General features: G+C 44.4%; 1 protein-coding gene across 2 annotated transcripts in view; it reads right to left on the bottom strand.

Annotated features, from left to right (window-relative positions):
* Nucleotides 1–23638, bottom strand: part of Kcnj6 (potassium inwardly rectifying channel subfamily J member 6) — a 271739-nt gene that overhangs the window by 73363 nt on the left and 174738 nt on the right. For both annotated transcript variants that reach the window (XM_074072656.1, XM_074072657.1), the window contains exon 3: nucleotides 9679–10599. In XM_074072656.1, coding sequence (XP_073928757.1) covers nucleotides 9679–10599 — 921 coding nt within the window. The remainder of the gene's footprint in view (nucleotides 1–9678; nucleotides 10600–23638) is intronic.

The following is a 23638-nucleotide window of genomic DNA, read 5'->3' as shown; positions in this document are numbered from 1 at the left end:
GGCTGGTCAAAGTCTGTGTCTTTTTATTATAGTGCTTTCTGAAAGGGAGCTCTGAGTCAAAATTGATTCTCCCTTGCAATACTAAACTTAATTTTTCCTCCCCTAAGAGTTTGTCAGCTGCTGCTTGGTTGCATTTTGGGTCACACTTGGCAAGGTACTGGGCCACTGTGGATGGGGTTGACCCACAGCTTCTGTTGACACAGTCACCTGATGAGATGGCATTGAACTGGACAGAAGTGGGAAGCAGGAGCCAATAGGCTTCTCTTTCAAAAGACTCAGTGCCAACACTTACGCAAGAGTGGGCTGCCCTGCCTGCCTCCCTCTGTCAGGCAAGGACAGCCTACTGGAAAGGTGGGCCCAGTGAGGAAGAGGTAACCATCACTGAGCCATGGTTGTTACTGCTCTGATGAGTTCAAATCAGCAATCAGAGCTCCTCCAGCAGTCCTTTGCAGGCAAGGCTCCCGTGTAGAGTGGATGGGGGAGGTGGGCAGCCCTGAGCCTGCCTCTTGGCTTCACTATTTCACCTTCACTTGACCTTCAGCAATCTTTCAGCTAAGACCCACTTCTTTGGTAAAAGGTGACGGTACCTACCTCTCAATTTTTTGATGGGGAATTCAAAGTAAGTCATGCAACACATCTAATAAAATGATTGGCACCCAGTAGACACCAGAGGAATGACAGCGATGAGAACAGGAGAATGTGTGAAATCAGAGTCATGCTGTAAGTTTATTGCTCATGTACTATGTGCCAGGCTCCATGATGGAGGATTTGCATGTATGATTGGCATGGGATCTTTCTGTAGGTTCAGATATCATTCCTATTTTTCAGTATGGAGGGAAAGCTATGGTTTAGGAGGGGGATATGCCTAATCACATGGAAGTCAAGAGTGGAGGTGGAGTTTGACTTCAGCCCTTCTGACCTCAAAGTCTTAACCAATGGAAGGAATTTGCAGGAGGGAGGAGACTGTTTGCAAAGTAACCAGCTACAAATTCACTTCCTGGCAAGTCTGGAGTGTTTGGCATATTCAATGACCAACTTGTCGAAGCGTCAATGTGTCATTTTGTATCAGGCAAGACAGGCTAGATTTTACCATGGCAACAACAACCCAAGTCTCCATGGCTTAATCCAATACAAGGTTGCTTCTTAGCCATGATGTCAAGGATCTATTCTTCTGAGCCAGTCAAGGAGCCAGGATGGCAGAGATGTCATTGTGACATGAGAACCAGAGGTGGGAAGGGACACTCATCACTTATGCTTCCATTGATTGGACCACTGAGTGACATGACCATGAGTTCAAAAGGAACAAATGTAATCCTCAATCCTAATTCATGTCTGGAAGGAGGAAAGCTAGGTGTGTCTGGCAAATGCACTAATGACTGCCTCACAGAAAGTGTTCAACTCTGGGTACTAGTTTTAAAACCAGTAGGAGATGGGTCTGTGATGGGTTGAATTATCGTTCTCAATTATTTTTTCCAAGTCCCTGTGGGAAAATCATGTTTTCTCATTCCATTGACATCAGGCACTGCCATATGACTTGCGACTAATAAACTGAGCAGAAGGGAGGAGTTTTGCCATTAATCTGTTTTCTTCCAACGTGAGAATGGCGTGTCCTACACAAGGGCTGCTCCTTCAGTCTGCGTCCTGGAGTTAACAAGATGTGATGAGAGCTACAGCAGATACATAATGCCAATGAGAAATAAACCTTTGCTCTTTAGAGACCTTGGGGCTCTTTGTTACTGTAGCATAACTTAGCCAAGGCAGGTTGACATAGTATCTTTATTTGTAAAAGGACACAGTATTCTTTCTGTGTAAATGGAGAACAATGAAATTGACTGTGCAGAAATTTGCAGTCCTCGTCTGGAAATCTGTTTATATTTTAAAGCAGAAGTATCTAGAAGTACTTTTATGCAAGTAAAAATTACTTAGTTAATAGCTGAAAAATGATTTTTGAAAATAGGGACACCAGTTGATTCCCTATTTTCTTCTATTTACTTCTTGTGAAGTAAGTACAACATAGAAACCTTGTTTTCAAATGCAAACTGCCATCCCTGGCCTCAGAAGGCCAGAGAACAGTGCACATTCACGTCCACCTTTGGCGGACATTGTCATGAGGAATGTTGCTATTTATAGGATGCAAAGTCCTTCTGACTGAGTCCAGTGATGCTCATTAATTCAGATCCATTGGTTTGTAATTCATGGCAGGTAACCAGGGCAGAGGCCAGCCTGGTTCGCACCCTGGCACTTTGCTTGTGCTCTGTGTGCATTGGCACTAACAGGTTAGCTTTTGCCATTTTGATGATTCTGAGCACCGCCAGAGGGATATTTGCCATTCTGTCCAAACATCAGCAGCAAGGTCCCTGGGAGCCTGGCTTTCCATCCCAGCAAAGCTTCTCTCCTTAGTGTTCTTCACCTGTGCAATTGATGGGGAAGACATGATCTGCTTTCATGGAATTTGGGAAGTTGAAGGGTAGGAACCTCCCACTTTAGGGTTGAAGAAACTCAGAGAGAGAGAGAGGTTAAGGAAGACAGCAAATGGAGTGACTGGTTTGGCCTGATGGCACAGATGAGCTGAGCTGAGAGAGATTACTTTTGAGAAAGATGCTGCATAAGTAATTAATGTAACAAACAAGATTATAAGTGGGTGGGTGTGTGACAGAGGAGCAAGAGGAGCACCTTGGCTGTTTAGCTGTTTAACAGGTGTCTGTGTATGTTAATAATTTACATGTTTTCCCCAGTGATCTTCCTCCAGTCATTAGAAGTTGCTCTGAAGAACTGCTTCACTGACAACATACCATCAGAGCTCATATTACTGAATGCCCTGGGAAATAATGAAACTCTGCTTATTTAAGGGCATGCTAATTAGAGGTTTTGCGCTCCTAATTGGTGCAGTTTCAAGAGCTGACAGAGAGATGCTAGTCCAATTTTGTCTTGGGTTTGAATCCTGCATTGCATTTTTGTGTGACCATTGCTGACTGATCCTGGGCCTCTATTCCATTAGTTCCCTATTTGAAGAAGGAAGAACAATGGATTTTCTGGTAAGGATATTTTAATAATAAAACATGTAATCCAGTATTTTGGTCTTTTCAAGCACAATAATGCATGGCAAACTTGATAGCTTACCTTCTAACTATGGAACCCCAAATGCTTTCTGAATGATGAGAAAGAGACTCACAATGTCAGGTAACTGGCAACATTTTTTTTCTTTTGGAATGGGTGGTGGGGGAGTTTAAGGCTATGTGTGTGGACTTTAACAGCATCCGGCCTTAGACTGTAAGGACATTCGGTGAATCACAACACAAGCTCTCTAGATGCTGGAGATCACAAGGAGTTTACCACAGTTGGGGAGCAGTTGACTTCAGTTTTTACTAAGCCAGTGCATTACTGGGATAGGTGATATGGAGGTGGGCATTTTGGAAGGTGATATGACGATCATTTGGAAATGAGAACCTAATGCTCAGAGAACATTTGGGATTTTTGATATCAATGGATGATGGGTTTTGACTGAGGAAATAGATATTCAAATGTTTTTAATTTTTTCCTAAACCATTCTTTATAGAGACTTACCACATGTACCCTTCTGTGAAGTTTTTTTTTTTTAAACCCGAGTTCTTGGCATTTCAGATCTTATCAATTCACTCTGTCCCCATAGTAGGTAGTTGGACTGATAGCTCTTAAAAGAAAAATGGTAACTCTGCAGATAAAGGCTTGCCAGGGGAGGGATTAGCAGTAAGTTATCAAGTAGAGAAAATAATATTTGCGCACTGTAATGAACGGTCGTTACTGGGAACAGTTTAAGAGTGTTGTAATGTTAGCTCACAGCCATGTTATCCTTCAAACTCTGCAGTCTCATGTCCTTCTCTTGGCAGCCCAGTGCCATTTTAATTACAGCAAAGAAAAATGGCACCTGGAAATAAGTCATGTCTTAGCTTCTTATTCTCCTGCGGGTATTCTTGCAGACAATGCTTAATTTTGACATCAGAACTATTTTGTGGCACATCTTGCTTTAATAAATGATTGTTAAAAATTCATGTGCGTGCCTAAAGACTGTTAAAGTGAATCGATCAAATTTGGAAGCCAATCAAGGAAGCTTAAAGCAAAGAGGAGCCATTGGTGGGAGGAAGGAGGAGCGAGCACTTTCGTGCCATTGATCTGCACATTAAATACTAGTTATCTGTCTTAGGTGTGTTCCTCTATGAAATGCAGAACCTCCATGAACCAACAGACCTCCTGATGCAGGGCACCGAGGCACCACCAGGGGGCCGTGACCTTTAGCTTTCTGATCTGCTAGCGGCTATGTGCCTTTAGCCAAGTCACTGGTCTTGGACTTGAAACCCCATTTCCTTATCCTTAAAACAAGCTCTGGTGAGACTCCACTTCCAGTCTTGTGCTCTGTGGTATGAGTGACGCCATGCAAGCAATGGAGCAAAGCTTTCCCTGGGAGAGGGGCAGCTGGTCTTCCCCATCTCCAGGATTTCCTAGTCTCCCCCATGGTAATCCATGGTAATCCATGGTCAGTGACTTCTTTAATTGTCTGTGCATTTGTCCCTGGGTACTCATGGGGGACTGGTTCTAGGATTCCTGCAGACACCCAAATCTGCAGGTGCTCAAGTTCCTTGTATAAAATGGTGTAATATTGGCATGTAACTTACGCAGTCCTCCCATACACATTAAATCATCTCTAGAGTACATATAATACCTAATGCAATAAAAATTCTATGTAAATGATGGCTACACTGTATTGTTTAGAGAATAATGACAAGAAAAAGTATATGTTCAGTGCAGATGGAATCTTTTTTCTCAAATATATTCAGTCCTTTTGAATCTACAGATATAGAGCCCACAGATATGGAGGGCTTTTCTAGGAAGTTATGGGGTTCTCTAGCATGCTTCCCAGCCCCCCTACCCCTACTTCCCCAGTTTTCTAATGAGATGTAAACCTTTCAGAAGTTCTCTGTTTTGAGAAAAACTTACAGAAAGAAAATCAGAGGTGGGAGTGGAACTAATGAGAAAGAGGCTCAAAAGAGACCTTATCCAACTACAGTGTATGAATCTTATTTAGATCCTGACTCAAATAGCAGGTTGTAAAAAATATCAAACAAAAACTATGACATTCATGAGACAATTGGAAGTTTGAATCCTTAATAGATATCGGATCTTAAGAAATTACTGGTAATTATTTTACATCTCAAAATGGAGCCATAACTGTATTTTAAAAAGAGTCTTTTGGAGAAATGTGCTAAAATATTTGCGAATAGAATGACATGATCGTGAGTGAGGATGTATGAACCATGTTTAGCCATGAACTGACAAGTTTCAGAACTGAGTGACTGGTAACCTGAGGGTTAATAGTACTCTTTGGTCCATTTTTTTTGTGTAAGTTTTATAGTTTTCATAATATAAAGTGTAAATACCCAAAAGGCTTAGCGGGAATTCATCTACCGAGGCCCACTCATTGGGAAGGGCTGCCTGTCATAGTCATATAATCACTGGGGTAAATATGGAAGTTCAATCAGAAAAGCTATAGTGGGGAGCTGGCTGGAAGCGGGCCCAGGCTGTGTGGCTGTCATCTAGCCTCAAGGCCCATTTGCCCTCTATAAATAACTGCCTCTGTGAATGCTCTACTATTTTAATGTGCATTTGTCACAGCTGTGAGTGTGTTTGTTTACGTAGCTATGAAACCTTCTGTAAACATCACTATCTCAAAATTGCCCATGTGCCAGGAGCATAAAGGACCCCCTTTAAAAATATATTCACAGATGAGACACGGCCAGCTCTGGAGTGTCTGGGTGGTGGTGTCAGAATTTTCCAGGGTTTGATTCACTTTCAAAAATAGAATCACATGACTAGAAGGTTCTTGGGAGGTCGCCTTGATTGTCCCCATGACTTAGGCAGGACCAGTCTGAGGCCATCCAGGGAGAATGTGGGTCTGTCCTTTATGGTGTGAGTCTGTCTGATCCCTTTAAGCCTTGCAGGATGGGCCAAGCTTTTGTGCTGTCTTCAAGGGGCTTGCTTTGATTATCTAACAGCAGCTAGGCATGCAACACGAGGTACCCATGGAGCACACGCTGCCTGTGCTGCACCCATCTACCTGCCTCCACCAGCAAGCTCCCTGCAGACAAGGACCTGAGTGGCCAGCCTCCTGCAGGGCAACACACGTCTCCAGAAAATACCATGTTGGCGTCACCGTGTCCCCATGACGTGCTGATATGTAGGCCATACTGGCATATTGAGTCTGGATGCATTGTGCGACTGACTCATCCTTGACAGAGCCCTGTTAATTTAGACCCCTGAAAACAGTCATTCAAGATCAGTTGAGACAGTTTTGAAACAAGTAGTAAGTATAGGGGAAGTCCTGTTTTTGGTGGTACTGGAGTTGGAACTTGGGGCCTAGTGCTTGCTAGGAAGGTGCTCCACCACTTGAGCTACACCCTCACCCTTTTTTGCTTTAGTTAGATTTTGGGGTAGGGTCTTGGGTTTTTGGTGAAGCTGGCCTGGGACTGTAATCCTCCTACTTATGGCCTTCTACATAGCTGAGACCACATGCTGGATTATTGATTAAAATTGGGTCTTGCAAACTTTTTGCTGGGACTGACCTCAAATTGTGATCCTCACAGTTGATCGCTACCTCCCAAGTTGCTTGAATGACAGGCACCAGCCCCTGTGTCTGGTTAGGAAGCTGTTTTGTTGTTGTTTCCATGGCTCCTGATTTCTAGTCCTGCACTACAATGAATAATTAGATCCTTGTGAATTTGTTTTCCTCGAGTGTGCATTTGGTTCACATTTTTTTTCCTGTGGATTTGATATATAGAAGCATTTTTTTCTCCCTAAGGGCCTGTTTAATGCCCATCAATCCCTGTTGTGGTTTTCATTCACAAAGAAAAAGTGTCCCACTTGAAGCCTAAGAGATCAGTTGTGCCGGAGGAAAGGACCAGGCACATCCAGCTTCCAGAAGTCTCTGGAACTTTCTAGAACACTGTTCCTCTACTTTCCAGAAATTGGAAAGCTATATGTTTTCAAATAAAATCCACAATGGTTGCCTTTTCTGGGGACAGAAAAGTGTTTTGATTCTTTTTGCTGGCAGCTGCCCAGGTTTCACTCAGAATGTGTGGAAAAGGCCACTGAGTGCTCAGAGACAAGTATCACTGCTAATTATCAAGAAAGCCATGTTTCTGCCTTTGTACAGTTTCAATCATTGCCAGCTGTCATCAGAAAGACAGGATCTGCCCCAGGGGAGCTATGACTCTGGGGTACCACAGGGATAATTTGCTTACTCCAGACTCACGTGTTTTTGGAGCCTGAGCTTCCCCTGAGGAAAGCTCCAAGCCCAGGTCCTGCCGTGTGAGGCTGAGGTTAATGTGGCTGGGAGCCTTGTCCTTGAGCTCAGAGACACAAGGATGGGAAACTCTGTCCACTGCTTTCCCTTGGGTCCGATCAGGGAGCCTTATAGTGAGAGTCTGATAGAAGAACTCATCAGGAGCGATCAGCTGATGCTGCGGAACTGAGCCTCAGTGGGACACCACTAGGGGGACCCAGAGTCCCTGTGCTCCCTGAGGCTGGGGAAGCTTCTGAGCAGGGGAAGGTGACAGTGCTTCCTGCTTGAAGGGATGTCTCTCTCCTCCCCTCCTCCCCTTCTGCTTTCCTGCCCTCCTCCCTCTTCTCTCCTGCTCTTCTCTTTCCCTCCTCCCCTCCCCTTCCCTGTCTCTCCCTCCTCCTCTCCTCCGTTCTCCTCTCATTTCTCCTCCTCCCTTTCTTCTCCTGTCTCTCCCTCCTCCTCTCCTACCTCCCCGTGGTCCTCTCCTCTTTTCCTCCTCCCCATTTCTCTTCTTTTCCTTCCTCTCCTTTCCCTCCTCTCCTCCTCCCTGCCCTCTTCCCCTCCTCCCTCCTCTTCTCCTCCCCTCTCCCCCACACAACTGTTGCCTCAGGAGAACATCCAAAAACCAGGCTGAAGGTACAGAGCCCTGTTAACATCTGAGTTCAAAATGCAGGAAGAAGTCTTAAAGCTGGGGGCTCATGAGTTATACGTAAGGAATAGTTTGTCACAGCCCAGGCTGGATCTATTGTCCGTGTCAATTTCTCCCACTCATTTTTATACCCTGGGCTCAGTGCCTGGCTTGCAGTAGGTGTGAAAAAAATACTCCCATCTCTCCCAGTATCCACCGGGCGGGGTTGGTTCCAGGACTCCCCAGGGATCCCCAGGCCTGCAGATGCTCAAGTCCCTATATGAACTGGCAGGGTGTTTGCATAGAATCTATGAACTTTAGATGGCTGATAAACACCTAATGCAATGGATGTGTTACATAAATAGTCATTGCATGGTATTGTTTTGGGAATAAGGGTAAAAAGAAAGTCACCAACTGTTCAATAGAAGATGCCTTTTTAAACAAATGTTTTGGATCCATGGTTGGTTGGTCTGCAGATGTGTTGTGATTCTTTAAAACTGTTTTCAGATTAAGTCCATGTTTCTTTTATTGTATGGAAAGGAAAGCATTCATTTCACTGAGACCCACGCAAAGCCTTTTGCTCATATTTTTAGTGTTTGCTGTATTTTAAAAAGTTATCATAAAAATTCATGCTACCACAAGAGAAAGTTGGTAGAGGGTGTGACTTTGCCTCCTGTTGGGACTGATAGAGACTTTCCTTTGAGAAGAACACTGGGGCCTGGCTACTTGTTACAGGTTGATGAGGGTTTGACCCAGCCAGCTGAGAAAACATTTCCAAATGCTATAGACCAACCAGGAACCTCAAACTGAAGGTTTAGAAACACAGAAGAACAGACTGCATGCAAAAGAGGACCCCAGAGTCAGCAGCGATGACTCAGAACAGTAAGCAATCGATGACTTATGATTCTACTTTACACTCTTCCTGGGAGGCTCTATTGTTAGTTTGACTTAGGTCTCATGGCTGTTTTGTGGGATATTACAGATAAGTATGGGCAGAGCCTGCTTTGCTGTTTGGGTTTGAACTGTGTACAAAGTTGTTGAGATGTCAGTGATGACTTCCATAAAAAATGACCGTTTGCTCCCCTCCAAGAACAGATCATGTTCCATCAAACACGCCCAGGATTAGTGCTAACCACAGAGGGGTCAATGGGATTCCGGTAAATGAAACTTCAATTCTTTTCCTTTTCTGCTGGAGTTTGTTATGGGGTCTGTAGTCCAAGGTCTGCTGGGGACTCAGCAGGTAGAGAGACTTGGAAACAAAAAAAACCCCAAATCTATGGATCTTATGAATGGTTCCAAAGAACAAGTGAAGCTGTATTTTTATTATAGCAGTTTTTCAGGAGTTTTTTTTGAGGAGTGCTTAGCTTCTTCCCCTTGGCTTGGTAATAAATAACTGTGAGTATTTAAATTAGCCAGATTTTAAAGTCATTTAAATAGTGCTTCAGAGACAGATCAAATTTTAGCTTAAGGAAATATTGGGAAATTTAAAATATACAAATGGTATTTTTCATTGTTCATTAATTGTTTTCTTAAGGGCTTAAAAAAACTGAATGTCTGGACTTCTTGGTGAATATACTTAAGGTTATAACACACAGAAGCATCCTATTTCTAGAAGCAAGGGATAGTGTCAACAGTGAGTAAGGCTCAGTATTGTACATCTTGCAATAAGTAAGAATGCCAGGCAGAGTTTAAACCGAGCATCAATCCCACAGACAACCAAGGATCGAACCCATCTTACCTGTGGCTTCCACCATTCCTTCTAGGATGACCACAATTTCCAGTTCCTCCTTAGGTAGCTGGGCTTTGGAGATCTCCCAGAAAGGACTCTGTTGGTTAATTTCATGGCTGATGATCAGAGGTGACACCAGAAACAGACGGTCATCGCCTGTGTAATAGCCTACGTTGATGTCTGTCTGGTTGAGGGGGATAAACTCCCCCTCTGAAGTCTGTTTGGACTTGATCAACTTGGCTCTGATGGATGCCTCCACAATGTGGGAATTCCTCAGGTCCCCAACCCGGAACATCAGGCACAGTTTCCCATCCCTCATGGAAATCACCGCGTGGGTGGAAAAGACCAGAGTCTCTGCCCTCTTCTTGGGTTGAGATATTTTTACAAACATGCATCCCACCATGAATGCGTTGACAATGGACCCCAACACAGACTGGATTAAGAGGAGAATGATCCCCTCCGGGCACTTATCTGTGATGACTCGGTAGCCATAGCCAATGGTGGTTTCTGTCTCTATTGAAAATAAAAAAGCAGAGACGAACCCATTGAGGTTGGTGACACAAGGAGTCCACGAGGGGTCCTCTGTGTGGTCCATATCTCCTCGGATGTATGCAATGAGCCACCAGATCATTCCAAAAAAGAGCCACGTCGCTGTGTAAACCATGACGAAGATCAGCAGGTTGAATCTCCACTTGAGGTCAACCAAAGTGGTGAAGATGTCGGTCAGGTAGCGGTAGGTCTCCCTCACATTACCATGGTGGACATTGCACTTCCCATCTTTCCTCACGTACCTCTGGATTTTCCTTTTGGTCCGGTCTCGGCTGATGTGTCTTGGCAGGTCGTCTCTTGCCTGCTTAGGCAACTTTGGCTGGTGAATGGCCACGGGGCTCTCCACATCCTGGTCCATGGAGTCACCCTCTAGGACGTTAGCTGGTGGTTTGGAGAGATAAAACCAAACCAAACAAACAAACAAACAAAAACAAAAAAGCACCAAATGAAAAACTGACTCTGCAGGTAGTAGAACTGCACACTTTATATATGGCACCGAAAGCAAATATCATCTGTGTAGCTGTAAACTAGGTAAATAAAGCCACTTTCACTTGGTGCCATATGGACAGGGCCCTGATTGCCTTAGGCTTCTGTGCCTAGCTTTGTAGGTCCTTCCCCAGCCACCCACCAGGATAGAGCTCCCTGCTGTGCCTTTATCTCCCTGCCAGTAGCTTCCACTGCTTCTGCTCTCAAAGTGTGACATCTCCTCACTCTGTTTGAGATACTGTGACAGCAGAGAGGTAATAAGATCCTTAGAGACATTTTGGGATTCAGAGGCTCTGCCACTTAGCAAGTATGGCCATCATGAACCAAACTGTGTTCCCCAAAAGCCATAGGTCAAAGCCGCAGCCCTTCAGTGTGACTCTTGTGAGGATGAAGTCTTTAAGGAGATGGTTACAGGTAAAAGAGTGGGGTTCTAATCTAACAGGACTTGTGTCCCTGTGAGAAGAGAAAGAGAACATAAAGGTGCACATGAACAGAAGAAAGACCACATGAGGACACCATGAGAAGGTGCAAGTCAAGAAAAAGATCTCTCCAGAAACCAGCCGTGCTGACACCTTGATCTAGGACTTCCAGCCTCCAGAAGAGAACTGAGAGACAATGAATGTCTGTTGTTTAGGTCACTCAGTATGTGGAAATCTCCTACGGCAACTTGAACTGACCAATGCAGCGTCCAAACCCTCATTTAAATCAGGATCATTTCACACAACTCAAGGGTTAAGAAAATCGCACGTGACATGTGCGTGCATGAGACGTGTAATAAATATTATTACCCTCTTCATATTTAAGGAAAGAATTTTATACAAGTTATTGAAGCTATGGGTCAAATTTCAGAGCTGGAAAATGTTGCAGCTTTTGTTGGTAAGTGTACATGCACTGGACTTTATGCTTGACTCAATGCCAAGGTTAAAAGAAGAAGTGTGGACAAATGTTATCTCTCTGTCCGTGTGTTCACACATTTCATTTGGTTTCGGCTTCAACACTGAGCGTCTGTAGCTTGGCGCGTGGTAGTTTTCTTTCTGATGGTCTTCATGAAGAATGCATTCGTGAATGCTGCATTAGCAAAGCGCTCTTAGAATCTGAGCGCAGGGAACTTTGGAACTCATTCTATTAAACGCGTGTGAACCTCTGTATGGAATTACTTGTTTAGTCAATAACTTTAGAGCTTCTAAAAGTTTCATAAGCGGTTTCTTCCTCCAGGCTTGCATTCTGGGCCCTTTGTGCTGTGCACTTTCTCTGCAGTAACTATGTTTTCCTCTTGGTTAAAGGAGAAATGCCGTCTGGTGAGCAAGCACCATTTATCTGTGTAAGAAAAATAGCTAGGGATGGGGCTTGAGTGGCACCAACATAACCGATGGACCCACCTTGTTCGTAGCTGGTTAGTTGCCCTAAAACTCAATTGTATAGGTCTGTTTTTATGTTTTTGCCTGAGGAAGAAAAAGCATTTGATCTGCAGAGCCTGCTGCGTGGTTTGATAGCTTTGACTTTTACATCATCGCCCTCAATAGCCCTTCATTTGTAAATGAGAAAATGTGCTTATTTACTTCTTAGAACAGATGCAAGGGCAAGAGAGAAAGAGAGGCCAGTACAGGGTGGAGGCAAAGTGGGGTATGTGGATGGAGAGCCCCTTTCCTGCTCACTGCCAGCATCCTTACATGGTGGGATTGTTCTAGTCCTGAATGATTGCATCTGGGCTCACTGCTAATTCTATCCTGAATGGTCTCTAAATGTGATTTCATATGGAATAACCACCAGGATCAAACACTGCCAGCTGGGAAGGCCTCATCTGCAGAGCCCTGCCGAGGGCCCAGCAGGTCTGGTGCACATTGTGGCCTTGACCCCTGGTAGGCTATGTGACTGTACACAGTCACCCTGAGCTCTTGTCTGTCTGAGTCTGAAGTGGAAGAAGCGGACTTGTCAGATTAGCTGTTTCTTAACAGTCTTTAGGCATATTTCATCCTTTGAAATGTTATGGAGGAAATCTGTCCATGCCTCCCTTCTACCCGACTTGAAGCTATATCCCCCATTTTCTGGCTTAACTGCAAAATTTGAGCTCTGAGACTGGAAGAGCTGGTTAGGAAGCCAAGGAGTGAGTGGTGATGGTGCCCTGAACAGCCTGGGAAACTGTCTGCTGGTTCCCTCAATCCTGGTCTTCTGGGGGGCAGGACCACACCAACTTTCTCCACCTAAGGTTGAGATAGTTGGAGCTACCATAGAGTGACAAAATGCAAATAAACCCTGGGCCCTTACCTGTTACCTGTTAAATGAACAATGTGTGTTTTCTTTTGCCATCCTTGTGTTCTCTGCCATGCCTTGCTTTGAAACACCAGATTAGGCCACAAGGCCAGAATGTTTGCAGACTTGGTGGCCCTTGTGACTAAACCAAGCTAGTAGTAGTGGAGTTTTAGATGACTACAAAAATGACAAAGACAAGGGGGAACTGTCACCTAAGAAAAACCTAAGTAAACCCTGTAGCTTCACTTGCCCCTACTGAACTTAAAAAAAAAATCACTAATTTTCAAAGTCACACAACTGAGCAATACATTGTCTTCCCACTAGCTTTGATAATATCTCTGACCTACGGGTTATGGTAACAGTTGCCTAGGTCACTTCTCAGACACTTGAAAGAGATTTTGCTAAAAACACTGGCTCTGTTTTTGGCAGCACTGGGGTTGGAACTCAGGACCTCATGCTTGCTAGGTATGTTCTCTTACCGCTTGAGCCACTCCACCAGCCCAAATACTGACTCTATTAGAGCAAGTAGATGGGTGACTAAAACGAGTTTAAAGCTTGGCCGCTGTGTCTTCATATCATGTCAGTACACTTTGCTGCCTCGCCTTTGAGTCAGACTCTGCTCTGCGTGTAGACTGTCAATCATCTGAGAAATGTTTTGTCTAAGACTCTAATACAGGGTTAACTTGGCCTATTGCCCTTTGGACTAATGTGTTTCTTCTACCCCATCCTTAAGCTTTTTCAGCAGCTCAACATCTACAAGTCCCTCAGCCTTGTCATAAGGCTCAGATGGCACCCCGGAGCCAGGACATTTATGTGAGATGATGACATCAACAACAGGCGCAACTCAGCAGTTCCTGGGTTAAATCACTGTCTGTTGCCCTCCAAAAGTACCAGGCCAAGACGTTTGTGCACGAGAGGAACATTGTTTGAAACTGTCCCCATGACGAATGGACAATTACCAAACTTCAGCGGCTCCCCTGACATCAAGAAAACCTGTTGCTCCCTTTGCTAAGTGAGCAGCTGGTCAGAGCTAGCTTCCTTCAGTTCAAGTTGGTCATCTCAAGTTGAGATGACCTTACCTGTCTTGCTCATAATATGTGGCTTGATCTCATTTCTACTGTTTCTTTGCCACAAGATCCTTTTGTCTGATATCAAAGTGGTCACGGTAACAGAGTCCTGGTCCATCTGAAGTGGAGTATGCCTTTCTGGGCCAAGGTCTTAAACAGTGGATGTGCTCCCCTCTTAAACTTTTGTCTTTTCTATGGGCAGGGAGGATATGGGAGTCAAAAGGTGAAGGAACCTGGGTCCTGAGCAGTGTTGGAAATCTGCCATCAATCTAGAAGCAACAAAAACCACAACTCTGCTTGGTCATTACATATTTTATCTGCTATTGAATGAAACCTTATTTTTATCTCTAAACAGATAGAAGAATTACTGGTCTTGGAGACGGTTATAGGAGAGAGTGAAGGGATACAAAAGAAAGATGGTAGACTACTTGAACTTGTGTTTGTAAGAATTATAATATGGTTAGTTGAATGCTTGTGTTTGGAGATGGGGGAAAATGTAAATGCAGGAACCACTTCAGCACCTTTGAAAACAAGCAAAGAAAGTCCCCTGAGAGTGTGGTCAAAAGGTAGTCTTGGTGTGGCCTCTACATTTGAGGTGATGGATGCAGGCTAGGTGCATCTTGAGAAGATGGGGAGTGGGCCTCTGGGTTGACAGTGGCTGATGGTAAGAACATTTGAGAGAAACCAAAAAAGCCAAGGGACTGTGATCACCCTGGGAGAGTAGAAGAGACTGAAGTTGGAGCTCCAGGGACCCAGGGTGGGCAAAGTTGGAGAGGAGAGAGGCTGGGGTGTGGTGTGGCCTGGGCTTGTGGTGGGAGCAAGGAGATGGGGCAGAGCCTCATGACTGTGTCCAGAATATTGCAGGGATCACTGTACACAGAGAAAGGGTCATTTTAGGTCTGAGTCGTGAGCTGTGACTCCATAGCCCACTCTCATGCATGCAGATGTGTGCCAGGGAAATGCAGAAGGAAATGTTAATGATGGATTTTAGCATTTCTTTCTTGGAACCCAGGTGTGAATTTGAGTGGGGATCTGAATGTCATTTCTGAGCACTCTTAGCTGCACAGTGGTGCAAGCTGCAGCTAGATTAGGAAAGCATAGCTGTGGACACAATGACTTCCTCCTGCACTTGCCTGGCAAGAGCTTGCCCTGGCCCTTGGCCACCATATGCACTGGTCACATGGCCAGTGCCAACAGGTTGCATGGAGCCTGCAGATGGGTTGATGAGAGAATGTAGAGGAGAGGACACCTAATGCTAACTATTAATGGCTGTGCAAACGTGCAAAAGGACAGAAGGAATGGTGATGAGGATTTGGATGAGTGGCTTGAGTTAAGAGTTGTTTATCTAGATTTTGGCTTATTATATATATATGGGGCCTGTGTGAAGAAGGCCAGCTCTTTGTTCTATCCCACCCCTATTTTCCATGTTTCTTTTTTTCTCTCTCTCTCTCTCTTTTGGGAAGCTGATCAATTTACACAGAAGTAGCTAAGGTACAAAATAGTTTAGTGTTGGAATCTAACCTGCAAGATAATGATAAATGGGAGAGCCAAAAGCTGGAAGAGGCCTGGTTCCTGAATCAGTGCAATGACCTTGGTGTATTTCAGATACAGTTAGTGATGGAGGGCTGCCTACGGGGGGACTTGCCTTGTGGTGGGTGCTTTCCTCATGGAAAATTCCTGGATCAAGTTATACCTGAAATTGATGGGTGAGACTTCTAGTACTCAAGAAAAGGTTCAAAAATACTTTGAGACCTTTTGATATTATAGGGAAAATCTAACTGAAAAAACAGAGTAGATCTCAAACGCATACCTGAATCAAGGCATGGGGAGGTTTATGAGTGCTTCCAACTTTCCTGTTAGACATTATTTTTTCCCCCCCAAATTGTCTAGAATGAATTTATATTGGCTTTATAATCAGAAAAAGCAAACAGGATTTTTCAAATGACACACTGAAATAGTGTCCTGACATCTGATTTAAGACATTTATCACAGAAATTGCTAAATAATTATAAAGCACTTGATCTGGAGCCATCTTGTCCCATGTTTCTGGAAATTTAGAATCTGAGACATTTACTTGACCTGAATCCAGTAAAATCATACATACATGACTTATCCAGGGTGCTGATATGGAGCAGTGATGCAAACACAGAATGCACTCAGGGGAGAGCACCTGAGGGACAGAGGCCCCACAGAACCCTTGAGGAGGACATCTGGGAGCCTAGAGACCTGGAGGGGCTCACAGTGAGCTGCAGAAAGAGGACAGGTGCACTCTACCTGCTGGGTTAGTACACAGAGCATAGCTTCTTCTTCATCAGAAATGACCTGCTGGATGTTAATTAAGCCCACAGAATGGGAGAAAATATTTTTCAGTCATATATCTGATAAGGGGTTAATTGCTAGAATATATAAAGAACTCCTATAACTTAACAACAAAGACCCATTCAGAAGTGGGCAAAGCTATAAGCAACTTATCTTTGACAAAGTAGCTAAAAATATACGATGGAGAAATAGCAGCCTCTTCAACAAAAACTGCTGGGAAAACTGGTTAGCAGTCTGCAAAAAACTGAAACTAGATCCATGTATATCACCCTACACCAAGATTAACTCAAAATGGATCAAGGATCTTAATATCAGACCCCAAACTCTTAAGTTGATACAAGAAAGAGTAGGAAATACTCTGGAGTTAGTAGGTATAGGTAAGAACTTTCTCAATGAAACCCCAGCAGCACAGCAACTAAGAGATAGCATAGATAAATGGGACCTCATAAAACTAAAAAGCTTCTGTTCATCAAAAGAAATGGTCTCTAAACTGAAGAGAACACCCACAGAGTGGGAGAAAATATTTGCCAACCATACATCAGACAAAGGACTGATAACCAGAATATACAGGGAACTTAAAAAACTAAATTCTCCCAAAACTAATGAACCAATAAAGAAATGGGCACATGAACTAAACAGAACTTTCTCAAAAGAAGAAATTCAAATGGCCAGAAAACACATGAAAAAATGCTCACCATCTTTAGCAATAAAGGAAATGCAAATTAAAACCACGCTAAGATTCCACCTCACCCCTGTTAGAATAGCCATCATCAGCAACACCACCAACAACAGGTGTTGGCGAGGATGCGGGGAAAAAGGAACCCTCTTACACTGTTGGTGGGAATGTAGACTAGTACAACCACTCTGGAAAAAAATTTGGAGGCTACTTAAAAAGCTAGACATCGATCTACCATTTGATCCAGCAATACCACTCTTGGGGATATACCCAAAAGACTGTTACTCCAGAGGCACCTGCACACCCATGTTTATTGCGGCACTATTCACAATAGCCAAGTTATGGAAACAGCCAAGATGCCCCAGCACTGACGAATGGATTAAGAAAATGTGGTATCTATACACAATGGAATTTTATGCAGCCATGAAGAAGAACGAAATGTTATCATTCGCTGGTAAATGGATGGAATTGGAGAACATCATTCTGAGTGAGGTTAGCCTGGCCCAAAAGACCAAAAATCGTATGTTCTCCCTCATATGTGGACATTAGATCAAGGGCAAACACAACAAAGGGATTGGACTATGAGCACATGATAAAAGTGAGAGCACACAAGGGAGGGGTGAGGATAGGTAAGACACCTAAAAAACTAGCTAGCATTTATTGCCCTTAACGCAGAGAAACTAAAGCAGATACCTTAAAGCAACTGAGGCCAATAGGAAAAGGGGAACAGGTACTAGAGAAAAGGTTAGATCAAAAAGAATTAACCTAGAAGGTAACACCCATGTACAGGAAATCAATGTGAGTCAATGCCCTGTGTAGCTATCCTTATCTCAACCAGCAAAAACCCTTGTTCCTTCCTATTATTGCTTATACTCTCTCTACAACAAAATTAGATATAAGGGCAAAATAGTTTCTGCTGGGTATTGAGGGGGTGAGGGGAGAGAGGGAGGGGGAGGAGTGGGTGGTAAGGGAGGGGGTGGGGGCAGGGGGGAGAAATGAACCAAGCCTTGTATGCACATATGAATAATAAAAGAAAAATGAAAAAAAAAAAAAGAAGTGGGCAAAGGACTTGAACAGACATTTCTCCAAAGAAGGTGCACCATTGGCCAATAAGGAGAGAGAAGATAAAGGAGAATGATGGAGGGGGTGAATTCGACTGTGATATATTGTAAGCACTTTTGTAAATGTCACCGTGTACCCCCACACAACAGTAACACGAAAAGATGTTCAACGTCACTAACCATTAGGAAAAAGCAAACCGAAGCTGTGAGATACCTCTCCATACCCATTAGGATGGTTACCAGGGAAAGAAAGAAAGAAAAAGAAACTAGCAGTGTTGGCAGGATGTGGAGGAATTAGAATGATGGTGCAACCACTGTGGAAGACAGCAAGTCTGGTCATGTGACCCGGCATTTCCACTTTCAACAGTAATCCTGCCTCTTGGTACAAACGAAGAATGGAAGCAGGACTCTCAAGGACTCTTGCGTACCAGTCTCCAGAGTGATGTTATTGGCAAGAGTGAAAAGGGAGAAATAATTATATTCCCCATCAGATGAATGGATGTACAAAACGTAGTACATACATACAACTGAATAGCATTCAGTCTTTAAAAAGGAAGGAAATTCTCACGCATGCTACGACGTGGTGATCGTTGAAGGCGTTATACTAAGTGAAACAGGGCAGATGCAAAAGGACAGAGAGATGATCCCACTTCTCTGAGGAGCCTAGAATAGACAAAAGAGACAGAAAGTAGAATAGAGTTTGCCAGGAGTTGGGGGAGGGAGTTACTTGTTTGGGATGATAAAAGTCCTCTGGAAGTGACAAATAGTGCTGATTCCACAATACTATGAATGTCCTCAATGTCACTGAATTGTACACTTAGAAATAGTTAAAATGGTAAATTTTATGTTCTGTGTAATTGACCACAATATGACTTACTCAAGTAGTTCTTGTGATATTGAGTGCACCAGATGTGACTCCCTTCTTTCTTCTTCTCTTCCACCCCCAGCCCCAAATTAAAATAAAGTAGCTTTGTTCTAGCTTTTTTCAGTAAAAAAGGAAAGTTAAAATGTTGAGTATCTTGCCACATGAAATCTGTTACTAAGCTCCGAAAGGATCTTTTTGGGAAGAAGTTTTCTCTGGCTGGAAGTGAGCCAGGGGTCAAAACACAATGTGAAAGCAGAGGTAAGGAAAGGGGCACTGGGCATCTCTAAGAAAGATCACGCCTAAGTCTGTCTTAGGTGGAGGGCAGGACAGGTTTGCTCAAGAAAGTGGTGAGTATGGACTTGCTTCCTGATGGACACAGACCAGGATACTGGGGACATTTGACAAGTGGGGACAGCCGTGGGTAAAAGTGTAGAAAGCATGAAATAGCTTTGGGTGGAAATGACAGATTCCATGCTGCTGGCCTTGGGTATGCATAGGGAAACAGGAAGAGATGAGGGTAGAGAGGTAGTCGGAGACCAGGCCGGACCTTGAGGCCTCTGCTGGGCTAAGGAGCTCTTAAACCATGGTGGGGAATGAAAGGATGGCATGTTCTATGTGTTTTAGAAAGATTCCTCTGAAGGATAGTGACATGGAGTAGAGAGCCAATGCAAGGGCTGGCTAACTTTTCCTGTGAAATATTTTCGGCTTTCCAGGTCTCTGCTGTGTAGTCTTCCTTCTTTTTCTTAAAACTCATAAAATATAAAACTCTGCAAACCTCACACAATGTAGAAGTATTCATAGCTGTTAGCCATGGATAGGAGTGGATTGCTGAGCGTGGGCTAGAGAGGTGCCAGTAAGAAAGAGAAATGGCATGACGCTGAGTGAAGGAGTAGCCACAAACATAAAAAAGTGGCTCTGGATTTGGGGCTGAAGAAGGAAAACTAACAGAACTTGCAGACTAGCGCAGGCAGAGGGAGTGGGCACAGTGACAGGATGGAGGTGGGCGGAGGGTGGTGCTGGTTTGGGCTGGTTCAGCTTAGCATGTGCGCACATCCAGGGAGCTCTCCTGTGTGGGGCTGGAGTGGGGGGTGGCCTGGACTGAGCTCTAGATTTGGAGTTAGTATCTGCTCACGAGTCAAGTGAAAGTTGTAATTCTGGATGTGGATGTAAGGAGGGGAGGACAGAGTGTGGGGCACATAGAACACAGAAAACAAATACGTTAAGAAGCCAGAGGCCAGGGAGAAGCTGGGGAGAGGCTGAGAAGGAGTTGGAGAGATGTGGGAGGCGGGAGAGAGCCTCGGCAGGGACCCACGTGGGCACAGTGGCGCCGAGGCAGCCTGACTCAGGGACATCATCGGCCCGTGCTGTGGACAGTGGTGGCCTACTTGGAAGAAACAATGAGTCCCTGCCTTATTCATGTGTCACAATGCATTCCAGATATATCAAGGACTTGCATGCAAAAAATAAAACTCCAAGAGGAGATGCTAAAGATGTATTTTTAACAATAATTCTAAGATTTGAGAAGGCTGTTTTTAAAGCCATCATAGACTCTGATTTTGGACTCTGACCTTGAGAATTGTGAGAGAATGAACCTCTGTGGCTTTAAGCCACCCAGTTCATAGTACTTTGTTATGACACCCCAGGAAACTAACATGGTGACTTTGGGAGGTGGTGTCATTTGAATGGTGGGTGGAAGGCTGGGCTGCAGTGGGGGATAAAGTGACTTATCTGTGAGACGATGTGTTTAAAGGCAGAGAGAGCCAGGCGAGAGCTGGGTGGAGCAGGGACTGCTGTGTGTGTGTGTGTGTGTGTGTGTGTGTGCTCTGCCATGAGCGTGTCTTGTGAACTGGGAGAGTTTTTAGTGCATTTGCACACTGAGAAGGAGCCAAAGGGGAGAAAGACAGTTGGTAGAGTCAGGTGTTTGATAGAATAAAGGTGAAAACAGGACAGTATATAGGCTTCGTGTCACAAAGGAGCCTCAAACTGACTTATTGTTGAGAGTGAATTGCAGGAAACCTTCAATTCAGCAGATGCATTGCAGCGATGTAGATGAGACGATCAAGTTTAGTGTAGTCACAGATTGGGGCAAAAGTTCCCACTCTCACTGGTCAAGAGAAGCCCAGAGAAATGGCTACCTGCACAGCCATGTCAGAGCAGCACTCTTCACAGTAGCCAAAAAGGTAGAAGCAATGAGAGTCCATCGATAGATGAACGGATCAGCAAAATGTGGAATTTACATAACATTGAACATTAGCCTCAGAAAAGAAGGAAATTCTGACACATGCTAAGGCATTGATGAGCCCTGAGGACATGCACAACATGAAATGAACCGATCGTAAAAGAACAAATAGCGTATGGTACCACTTACATGAAGTCCCTAGAACCATCTGATTCACAGAGACAGAAAGTAGAATGGTGGGTGCTGTGATTGGGGAATCAGAAGGTGGTGTTTAATGGGCACAGAATTTCTGTTTAGGAAAATGAAATAGTTCTGGAGATAGGTATGAGGGATGGTTGCATGTGCTTGGGGAAATGTTTACAATCAGCTTTGACCTATACCTGGAGGAAGGGTGGGATTTCCTCCATTATTTAAGTCTCTGCAGAGTTTGGTTTGTCACTAGTTATTTGCACCTGACGCCTCTGGGTCTGAACTGTATTGCAGAAGCAGAGCAGAGCATTACAGACAAATCTGCTCCCACTTTGTGACGGGGACTCACTGAGAGATGCAATTCAGAGCTGTGTTATAAACACTGCCTGAAGTCCACAACTGATAGCTTCCCTTTCAGCCCCCTTCCCTCATGTTAATTTTTTGACTAAGTTCTTATCTGGAGCTTCTCCTTGGCAGGGTCTGGCGATAACCCTTGTCATTTGTGTCTAATGTCATGTGACAGTGAGCTGGTTTTCATTTGTCCTGTACCCTGAGCTCTGCTGACCATAGGAGACAATTGTAATCAGAAGTCTAGACAGATGGAAAGTTTCAAGTCAGAGGTGTATGTGCTAACACAGTTCTTGCATTCCGCTGGGAGCTTGTGACAGCTACTAAAGGGCACAGGAGCTTATTAGAAATTTAGCTTGGGGACCCCACAGAGTGAATTTAAATTTAGAATGTCTAGTGCCCTCTGGCAGGTCACACAACACTGATGTTGGCTGTTCATGGGATAGCGTTGGAAAATGGGCAGTTTCAGTGCTTAAAGGAGAGAAATGACAGGCCACTCTGGGCTCGACAAAAAAAGATGATTGAATACTCTGATTTCTGTTTTAAAGAGATTTCAGGAATCATAAGGGTAGACAGAACCATTAGGAGCCTTAAAAGACTGCCATGACCCATTGTGTAGGTTGACCACTGCACAAGGGTTCCTGTATGAGGGGAACTACAGGTTGAAATCGGTGTGTTCTTTGCCTGTCAAGTCATATGCCCTCTCACAGCCTGGGTCTGCTCCAAGGGAAGGGCACCTTTTGTAATTTTCGCAAAGGCTCTGTGTGGGCCAGCAGTGTTCCTAGAACTGTGGATGTCATCTATGTCATCCTCCTCCTTTTTTTCCCACATGATGAAAGCAAGTCTCCGAGGCAGCCCACTGACATCCTGGAGGCAGAGCCAGAGTTGTCCTGGAGACTTGAGGTTTCCAGTCTGTATCCTCTACCTTCTGTGTTCTCTAAAGTGGTGGCTGCTGCAGGCTTTGTCTCCCTCAGGAACCTTGGACTTGGTGGTTTCCTTCTGAGAGCAAGAAGGACTCTACTACCCCCATTGCCACAGTGTGGGGCTTGGAGTTCCCCAGACCTGGGGAAGCCCAGATCAGCTGCCCACTGGCCATGGGACCTGGATCCGTAAGCTCTTCATTTGCAATAAGGGTGAAATGCCTACCTTGCTGAGTTGTTTGGAGAATTAAATAACACCACGGCTGGGTGATGGTGGTGCGCACATACAATTCCAACTATTTGGGAGGCTAAGATTGGGAGGATTGTGGTTTAAGGACAGCCCTGGTAAATATTTCACAAGACCCCATCTCCAAAATAATCAGAGCAAAATGGACTGGAGGTGTGGCTCATGCAGTACAGTGCCTGCTTTGCAAGCATGAAGCCCTGAGTTCAAACCCCAATTCCACCATAAATAAATAAAATGACACTATGCATGGGGGGCCATAGGGCCTGGTGACAGGGCTGGGGAGCCAGACTGACATGGGTCGGAATCCTCAGGCCACTTCTATCTCTCAATCTCAGTTTCTTTAATTGGAAGTGAGAACAGCAAGATCTCCCCTGAAGAGTGTCTGTGAGAAAGAAATGAATCTTCCAAGCATGGCACCTGGTATACGGCAACATTGAACACGTGGTAACAATTGTCACAGTGTCTGGGTCATAGGAGGTGCACCATTTGTAAGTATAATAGTTACTATTTTTATAAGCTCAGCACTGTCCTGGAAACTGTGAAATCCAGAAACAGTCAAAGACACAGATGGGGAGATCCATCTGGAAGCTAGGAGCTGCTCAGCAACACGGAGCCTGCACAAAGTCCCACTTCCCTGTGCCATTGCATTCTACACCAGGGACAAGAGACCAACAATGTTCTAGAACGTAGGAGACAGGAGTCAGCAGTGGCTGGAGTAGTTGGTGAAGGCTTCAGGAAGGAAGTGGGAGATGTCTGTGGTCCTGAGGTGGGCACAGAAGGACGCCAACCTTGACTGAACATCTAGGATGTGCT

Source organism: Castor canadensis, chromosome 5, assembly GCF_047511655.1.
Source record: "Castor canadensis chromosome 5, mCasCan1.hap1v2, whole genome shotgun sequence".
In the NCBI taxonomy this organism is placed as follows: Eukaryota; Metazoa; Chordata; class Mammalia; order Rodentia; family Castoridae; genus Castor; species Castor canadensis.
This window is presented reverse-complemented; position numbering and strand designations above follow the sequence as displayed.